Source organism: Eulemur rufifrons, chromosome 18, assembly GCF_041146395.1.
Source record: "Eulemur rufifrons isolate Redbay chromosome 18, OSU_ERuf_1, whole genome shotgun sequence".
Classification (NCBI taxonomy): domain Eukaryota; kingdom Metazoa; phylum Chordata; class Mammalia; order Primates; family Lemuridae; genus Eulemur; species Eulemur rufifrons.
In genome coordinates, this window is record NC_091000.1 from 67,811,860 (window position 1) to 67,820,607 (window position 8,748).

General features: G+C 54.3%; 1 protein-coding gene across 1 annotated transcript in view; it reads left to right on the top strand.

Moving 5' to 3' along the window:
• The window catches only part of PXDC1 (PX domain containing 1), a 29,975-nt gene extending 24,589 nt beyond the window's left edge, over nucleotides 1-5,386 (top strand). Inside the window, exon 5 of the mRNA XM_069493604.1 lies at nucleotides 3,182-5,386. Within this exon, the coding sequence (XP_069349705.1) occupies nucleotides 3,182-3,299 (118 nt within the window). The 3' untranslated portion in view covers nucleotides 3,300-5,386. The remainder of the gene's footprint in view (nucleotides 1-3,181) is intronic.
• Nucleotides 5,387-8,748: the final 3,362 nt, after the last annotated feature.

Consider the following 8,748-nt stretch of genomic DNA (forward strand, 5'->3'; position numbering starts at 1 on the left):
GCCAAATGCAGGCTGCTTCTTAGTTGTGTGAGCTCAGGAAGTTGTCTAACCTCTCCTAGCTTCTCTTACCCTCAAGGGGGACCATTCTGCTCTCTCAGGGTGGGCCACTTTGAAGACCACAGATGATGAATGTACAACGCTGGCCTGGGAGCCCCTGCAGAGGCAGCTGTGGCTGCAGCCTTGCCGTGGGCCCAGGAGCCGCACAGCCAGTGACGGCTCAGGTCCAGTCCTCCCACGTGTTAGCCTGCCACCATCGCAGAGGAAAACTAGGACTAGGCCAGGCACACATGCCAAGACCCACCTCTGGGCCACTGGCCGCAGGAGACAGTGTGACCCCAGGATGAGGTCCTCTGCTGGGCCCCTGCCCTGTGCCTGAGCATAGGGACCCCTGTCAGGCTTGTGGGACTGGCACCGGCCAGCAGCCCCCACTTTCTCAGTTCTCAGAGTGTCTCTTGGGTGATGGTGTAAGAACCCTTCACGATGGAGGTGTCACGGGCTGCTGGAGAGGCTGTGCCGCAGGCTGAGGCGAGGGCCCTCCCGCCTGCCCCGGCGCCCTGCCTTGCCCCACGCGGTGTGGCTCCCACATGTACAGCTCGTGCGTTCGGCACCTGTGGGACCCCTGCTGCCAGGGCTGGCGCCGTGGGGTGCAAGGCTGTGTATATTCATGGAGGGAGGAGGGAGGGTCTGTTAGCTTGGCGGGGTGTTACTAGCCAGGGAGTGTTGGGTGGAGAAGACAGATGGACGCCCCTCCTCACCCCCAGTTGGGCAGGTCCTAGCTCTGACCCCGCCGTGGTCCCCAGGGGGACCCTGTCTGTCCCTGAGAGGCCCTTAGCACCCTGGAACAGGGCCAGATGTAAGCAGTGGCTTCAACTCTGAGCAGTTCTGAGCTGAGGAGAAAGGGCAGAAATGTGGCTTTCCCGGCTGCCCAGGGCTCTGTCTGGACAGGAATGACAAATCTCGCATAGGGGGCCACCTCACCTGCTCCAGGACGCCTGGCTCCCGGGGAACAGAGCCAGCGAACATCTCCGTGATCCCAGGAAAGCCTAAGGAAGCAGCGCGCGCCTCCGAGCTGCTCAGGGGAGCGTTTAGAGGGAGTTCCGGACTCAGGCTGGCCGGCGTCTCTCTGGCCGCCTGCTCTGGGGCCGCGCGGCTGAGCGGATGGTCTAGCGCAGGTGCGTCTCTCGGGAGCCATGTTTCAACCCTCCACGGGCTGTCAGGCAGGCCGGGTGGGTGACCGGGCTGGAGGTCATGGAGAGGTGCCATTTGTGGAGCTGGAGGCCTCACTCCCCGCTGCGGCCACCACAGAGGCACTCAGGGCTCCGTCTGCCCCAGGCCTGTGAATCCAGAGCAGGACAGTGGCTGGGTCGCACGACGGAGCCACAGCAGGCAGCCCTCACTGTGGCCCAGGGTCGAGTGGGCACCAGTGCCCGAGTCACAGACTCAACTGCACTCAGGGAGCGGGTGTGCACAGTGGGCACAGGATTGGCGGGGACAGCTGGGCCTCTGCTGGTGACATTCCTGGTTGGCTAAAGGGATGCCCAGCTCTGGGAGGTCACCAGGTCTGAGGCATGTGGTAGTTCTGCTGGGGGCGTGGAGGGCAGGTGGATCCAGGCCTCAGACCCGTGACTTATTCTTCCCAAGCATCCCAGCTCTCCTCCCTCCTCATGTCCTCGGGGTCATCCTCTGACCTGGGTGGGGAGGGCAGGTCAGGTGGTGGGACGCTGTCTAGGTGCCCTGCACCTCGCCTGGCTTGAGCCCTGCCCACATGGCCAGGACTCTGCCTTGGGTTTCGGTGCAGCACTGGTTTGGGGGAAGAGATTTAATTCATGAGGACGCAGTTGGAGAGTTGCCCTCATCTCCGTGAGCCCCGCCTGCCTCAGGAGCCACGGCTGCACGGCTTCCTGTCCACAGCTAGGGCCGCGGCCTCATGCCCCCAGGGCGGTGGGCCACAGGGAGGCCTGGGCAGGGGCTGGGCACCGAGAGCCAGGCCTCGCGGCTGTTTGAGGAAAGCCCACCTTTTCAGCCTGTTCTATCCAAACGTTTTAAAGCTGTCATCCCAGCCCCGTTGTTTGAGGTCAGCAGGATTCTGTACAACGTACTCCGTGGGGGACACGCCTCCACCCAACCCCACTGTGCTTCAGCGTCTCCAAGCCAGAGGCCCGGGGCTGTGGGGTCTGGTCAGCCTGTGCCCTTCCTGGTCACCCCAAAGCTGTCCAGGTGCAACTGAGGTCTTACAGCTGTCCGCTGGGCGAGGCCCTGGGGACTGACACAGGAACGCGGCGTGCGGGGCGGGCTCCTGGGGCAGCAGAGGGAGGCGGCCTGCCACTGCCCACGCGTCCACGTGGCCTGCCGGCTCGGCTGCCTCGTAGGTTGGGGAGAATGGAAATAGCACAGCAACACCTCTCGTCTCCCTTCCTGGAGGGAATGTCCTTCGTAGGATTTTTTTCTCAGTTCTGCATTTTTAAAACTTCGGAGTCTTTTTCTAGCCTAGGAGGCTGCGTCTGGGTGGACGGGGAGTGGAGGCAGCTCCAGCTCACGGAGAGTCCACGTCAGGAGGCTTTCACGTCCCCTTACACCCGGGCACCACGAGAGCGCCCCACATTCCAACACTCCCCGTCCTTCAGAGCCGGAATCAAACACGACCACCCCCCGCCGCCCCACCCCCAGCCCCCACCGTCCCCGTCACCTCCACGGGCCTCGCAGGCTCCTCTCTGGCCTCCTGCCCTGCCCAGCCTCCTTAGCGCTTGCGTCTCGGCCACAGTCAGGCTGGGAGCCGGGGCCACGCGGGCGCTTCTCACCTGTCTCTGTGCTGTCTGTGCCGCCCGCTCCCTGAGGACAGGCCCTGCCCGCCGCGCCCGCCGCTGATGCCAGGGCTTGGCACACGGCAGGAGAGGGAGGGTGGTGGCTCCGTAACGGAGTGAATGGAGGCCAAGTGCGGAGAGCAGTCCCCAGGGCAGTCTCAGCGGGAGCGCTGGCGGTGGCCACGTAGGATCCGTTTCACCAGCTGATTCGCACCCATGGCTCCTCGCACCCACCCTTGTGGGCGCCAACAGCCCGCACCACGGGCCTGCTGGGCTCCCACGGGGGGTGGGGGGGTCGGCGTCGATCCCTCGGCCAGCTGGGGTCGATGAGCTGGCCATCGACCAATCGATGAGCTCACCTCTGTTCTTTCCAATTTCAGGTTTGAGAACGGCAGCGAGTTCCCCTCAGAGCTGGAGGACGGGGACGACCCAGCAGCGTACGTCACCAACCTGTCCTATTACCACCTCGTCCCCTTCGAGACGGACATTTTGGACTGAGCATTGCCGTGGGGCCTCCCGCACCTCAGCCTGGACTGCAGCTCTGACGCTGGCCACCGCACCGGCCCCGCCCTGGACCTCCGGGAGGTCCCAGGCCCCACCGGCCATCCACACGCACAAGCTGGGGGTCTTGCAAGTGGAGTAGCAGGGGCTTCTGGTGGCTCCGGCTGACCACAAGGGACTAGGGGTCGGGTCACAGAGGTCATGGGGCCTGTGCGCGGCGGGGTCTTCTCTCTCCATGTGACCGCACCAGCTTGCTCCTCTGTCCCTGGGCCTTGCTCCCTGCACTCGGTGCTGCCAGGGTGGGGACGGGCCCTGCCGGGCTCTGCTCTCGCTGTCACTGCCTCCTAGGGGGAGCGTCCCTCTTGGCCAGGGGGCCCAGGGCCGCTGACCACCCAGCTCCTCCCCATTCCCTCACACGTCCAGTGCACAAAACGTTTCAAGGGGGATTTTGACGAGCTGCCACGCTCTGGACCACACAGGATTCCTGGGAACCGGGATTCGAGGCCTTTCTATTTTGCTTTGCATCTTCCATCTGGAAACTGGGTTTGGGTCAACCCAGAGAGGTGTTTACGGAAGGTCACGCTCAAACAGGGAGTGCCGGCTGCAGGGAGAGCGGCAGTCAGTGAGATCGGTCCCACCTGAGCTAGGACCAACAGGTGACGATTGTCCTCAACAGGGAAGGAGGCCCGCGGGCATCTCGCGGCTCAGGCTGGGTGCCCAGTGCTGCAGCCACAGTGACCCTGAAAGGATGGGAGTCTAGGGGGAAACTGAGGCTTCACTGTCCGCCGGGTGGGTCTGGGTTCTGTGAGCTTCTCTCCTCAGTTTTACTAACGACCAACATTTGCTAATGTAAATAATAGTAAATTATTGAGAATTCTAATTCTTTTACACAGTCTTTTTAATCTATTTTAATTAAATAAAATCTGTCGCTCTACTTTGGTCTCTTTAAGATGCTTATGTGTAAAGGTGTGGTTCCTTTTGCCCCTGCCCAGGGCAGGGGTAGAAACCAAACACTGACCCCTGGGGCTGGGCCCCTGTGCTCGCCTTGTAAGGTGGTGGTTTAGGAGGTGTGTGTGTCTCACCCTAGGGAATGATCTGTTCAGATTGAAAAATGGAAAAACAGCCTGGTTTTTCGTTTTGTTTAGTTTTTGACTTAGGGTTTCCCCTCTTCTCCGGTTTCCTCTTTGGCAGCCACAGGAAGCCTCTTTGATGATCCAGCTGCAAAGCATGTGGGATTTCTGTGGATTTTGCATTTCCCCTTCTGCCGTGCAGCTGCGCTCAGTTTAATCCTGATTTCAAATAGGCTAGTAGGTGGCTGACCGGGGCTGACCAGTTGCCAAATTGACCAGAGCCAAATTCATTTCTGTACAAGGATAAGGCTTCTTGCTCAGCAGTTAAGTTTAGAGTTGATCAACATGTTCAGTTAATTCCCATCTACCTTTCAACGACTGATTTGTGGATTGTCCTCACTGTCCACGTTCCACAGAGGTGGAACTGTCCACGTTCTCACCAGCCCTGCAGCCACCACGATGGCAGCTGCCTTTGCTCAGGTTGTATTTTTCTGTTAAGACCTGAGTTTGACTCCCCAGGTCCCCCTCTCAGCCTTTACTGAAGGAGCTGCACTATCCCCACTCACCGTACAATGAGGACTCTCAAATTGGGGTCAAATGTGTGGACGTTTGTTGTCCTGTTAAATATATCAGAGCAGTCTCTGGCTTCTGTTCTTTCTTAGAAAAACCTGGTCTTCTAAGCCCATTCTTCATGTTCCCATATTTGAAAGAGCCATAATACAAATAAATATTTCTTTAAGCGCAATGATACATAGTTAGTGGTGTAAGGCTGGTGGCAGGCACCCCTCCCTTCCCTAATGAAAAAAGAAGCGGCTCCTCCTGTCCCTTAATACCCGCCCCAAAGCTGAAACAAAGAAATTCCTCACTCCTCGCACCGACATCTCCTGGCCGAAGAAACTCCCATCCCCCAGCCCTAAAAACCTATATAAACCCACTCAGACTTCTGGGCGGAGCAGCTTCTCTTGGTCCCGTGGGTCCCGTGAGGCTCGCCCGGGTCCCTCTCTCGGGAACTCGTTACCCCCACCGGGGAGCGCTCCAATAAAGCCTCTTTACTTATCCCTTTCAACTCTGCTCGTCTGTCTTTCTCTGGTGCTGGCTACTTGTAAGAAACCTTACAAGTGGCACTTAGCATCACTGTGGGAATACAGTGCGGAGCGGTGGGGCCTGCGGCAAGCGGGAGAGCTCATGCACCACGTGACGGGAACAGCCCTGCTGCCCAGTTTAGTGGATTGTTTTGCCTGGAGTATGGACCCCATGTGGCCAGGTCTCCTGCTTTTTTGATAGAAGCTAGAAATCTGATTTTTATGTGAAATATCCCAATTTTGAAGTGTTGGCAAAAAGAAGAAAAGAAGGAACTTGACCAAGTAAAAGAATGAAGAATTTCCAGCCTCTAAACTGTCAGAGAATCAACAGCAGAGTAGTTCAAGCTCACACATGAATTTTCACTCCGGCCACATATTCCTCCAGAGATCTGCTTCTCCTTATTTGGTCTCGCGTCCCTCCTGCTGCCGTGGCAACCAGGAGAGCCCGGGCAGTTGGGTGATGGCTACTGTCATGAGCCTCGTTTACTACATGAGACAGGCCCCTGCAAAGTGGGGTGCAATTAAACCAAATTCTTTTTGGCAAATCAAATCATTTAAGTCACCTAAATATCCTTTTTGAAAAGAACCTTCAGCAAACATTATTGAAGTTTCCTCTTTGTCTGTTTTGTTAATAAATGCTGGATTTTACATATGAGGCTTGCTAACGTGAAAAATTCGCAGGGTAAACATTCCCTGGACCCATCCTCTGATGACACGCCGTCCAGCACCTGCCCTCACTGTGGGGGGCAGACAAGCACAAGCTACCTGGTAACTGAGCAGACTGTGGGCTCATTAATAAACGCACAGTTCTCCTGGATATAACATTGATTAATACAAATATATGCAGAGGTGTTGGCAGCCAAACTGCCCTGAGCGATGTGTCCTAACCGTCACCACATTCTTCTCCTTGGGATAGAACATGTTCTTAGCTTTCATTTAAAAGAGTATTCTGCCAAATCATAAGCATTTTTATTGCATCTGGAATGTCTGTCTCATGTCCACGGTGCCTCCTGCAGACCAATATTCCACTCTAGGCTCAAGGTTTTAAAATGTAGATTTTATTACTCAGGGATGGCGAGGCCAACAGGCCAGGTGGCCACTGCCATTGAAAAGACAGTTGTTACACCGGCAGATCACAGGAGGAGGGGCGTGCCATGCCGTGGAAGTCACTCGGGAAGTGCCAGGGCGGGTCAGAAGGCAGAGGAAGAGGGCAAAACATAGCACCAGCCTCTGTTGTGGTTTGTGCAGGAAGGAACAGGAGAGGCAGGTAAACAGGGTTAGGATTGACCAGTTTGAATCACTTCAGCAGACTCTGGGATGTAGGACTGTCCCTAGTTGTCTGGGACCTGGTCCTGGGGTGATCGGGGCAAGTAGATAGTCTCCCAGAGTATGAGAGCTCGGTAAAGGAGGTGGTGGGGGTGTGGGCTCTGGGGTGGTTGTTTGCATGTGCAGGACAAGCCAGCAGCTCGGTGCTTTGCTATCTCTAAGAACTGGCTAACTCTTGGGGGTAGTCCAGGGAGAGCACGTCCCTGAGATGTCAAAGCATCAAATGCAGAAACTTCAAAACATGGTTGTTACGCATAATCCCTGCGAACCCCTAGTCGATGGAGGGATCTGATTTTATCCTTTGCAGGGGCCCAGAGCAAACCAAAAATGTGGCATGCCTGTACCTTCATGCAAAAACCTTCCGACAGGAACACGGCTCCGTATAGATACCAATGTTGCTTTTATAAAAATTTGAATGGGTGATACATTCCTGTGGTCCAAAAATTAAAATGATTTGAAAGGTTTTCAGCAGAAAGTTTTACTACCATTCCTGTCCCCAATGTACCCCACCCCCCAACAATATTGACTAGTTTCTGGTGTATCCATTCTATATTTCTCTATGCAAATACCAAAAAAATATGTTTTTAGACAATAACTAAGAAAATTCCACTGTTGTCTGTATAATTTAGCATTCATAGTCAATAATAATATATCTTAAAGCCATATCTGTGTATATTTATGAGAAACACTTCAAAAATATTAATATATGATCTAGTTCAAACTTGTTAGTGTTGCCTCTAATAAAAAGGTGTGAATGGCTAAAGGGCTTGGCCGGTGTGCGTGCAGCATATCCTGTCTTAAATAAGTTCAGTTTTATTAGCCTCTGGGCAAAGCATTAGACTTCTGTTATTCACTCCTGTCTGTTTTGGGGGCGGAGGTGAGGATGGGGGTGAAGGGGAGGTGAAGGATGGTGAATTTGCCGCAGGCCAAGGGGATGCTCTTGGTCTTACACATGGCGCCCTTGAGAGCAGGCCTGTCTCCGTGGGCACACTCACGTAGAACAATCTGGAAGCAGATGCCCAAACATCATACCGGCTACCTATTTATTTATTTACAATAGAAACAACCAGCCCCAAATCAAAGTACTTAGCAGTCACGGCCAACCAGCGCATTCACTCCTTGCAAATGGGAAAAGTCAAATAACGATCTAAACCTGGCTCTGTCAATATTGAAATTGTAAGAGAGGGAATTAATTAGATTAACATCACTGGAAATATCACTGGTACCAGACTTTGGAGTTTTCATAGAAGGCATTTCCATGTGACAAAAATTCAATAAATGAGCATTAAAAAAAAAAAGTAACCATACTGTGCTTTTTTTCCCCTTGTGGACAAGTGAAAGCATGACACAGGCAATGAATGCATTGGAAACCTCTGAGTTGAATTAAGAGACAATAGAACCACTTCACCAATGCAAGCCATGACATCCGCTGAGTCAGCATGGCCTTGCCCATAGACAATTGGACTGAAATGTCAGATGGGGCTGTGGAGACGACCCCTTCTTGATCCTGAAGCATCGTGCTCACCAGGGAAATGTTCCTCCAGCGGGAGCCTGTTGGCAGGAGGACGGCATTTCTGTCTCTGTGCTCTAGCTCGTCCTCTTGGATCAGACACTCGAAGTCAGTCCAGCTAGTCAAGATTTGCTCCCCACCAGATGGTACTTACAGACACTGAACAAGTTTGCTTCTGCAGCGCTTCTGGGGCTGCCTGCCCTTCCTGGACACCTCGACACGCCAGACAGGTCTTACTGCTGAGTCTCGAGATCCATTCTTTCTAAAGTAAGAGAATTTGCACATCTCATTTCTAATCAATTAAGTATTAATTTTGGAGTATGACTTCCAAACGGCAATCTTCTATTATGATTTTAGTTTTTGGACAGATATTGTTTCTATTAATACATGGTACAAAATTCAAGGAGCGCAAGGGTTGCTCATTGAAAAGCTAGTTTCTGCCCACCCTGGTCCCCTAG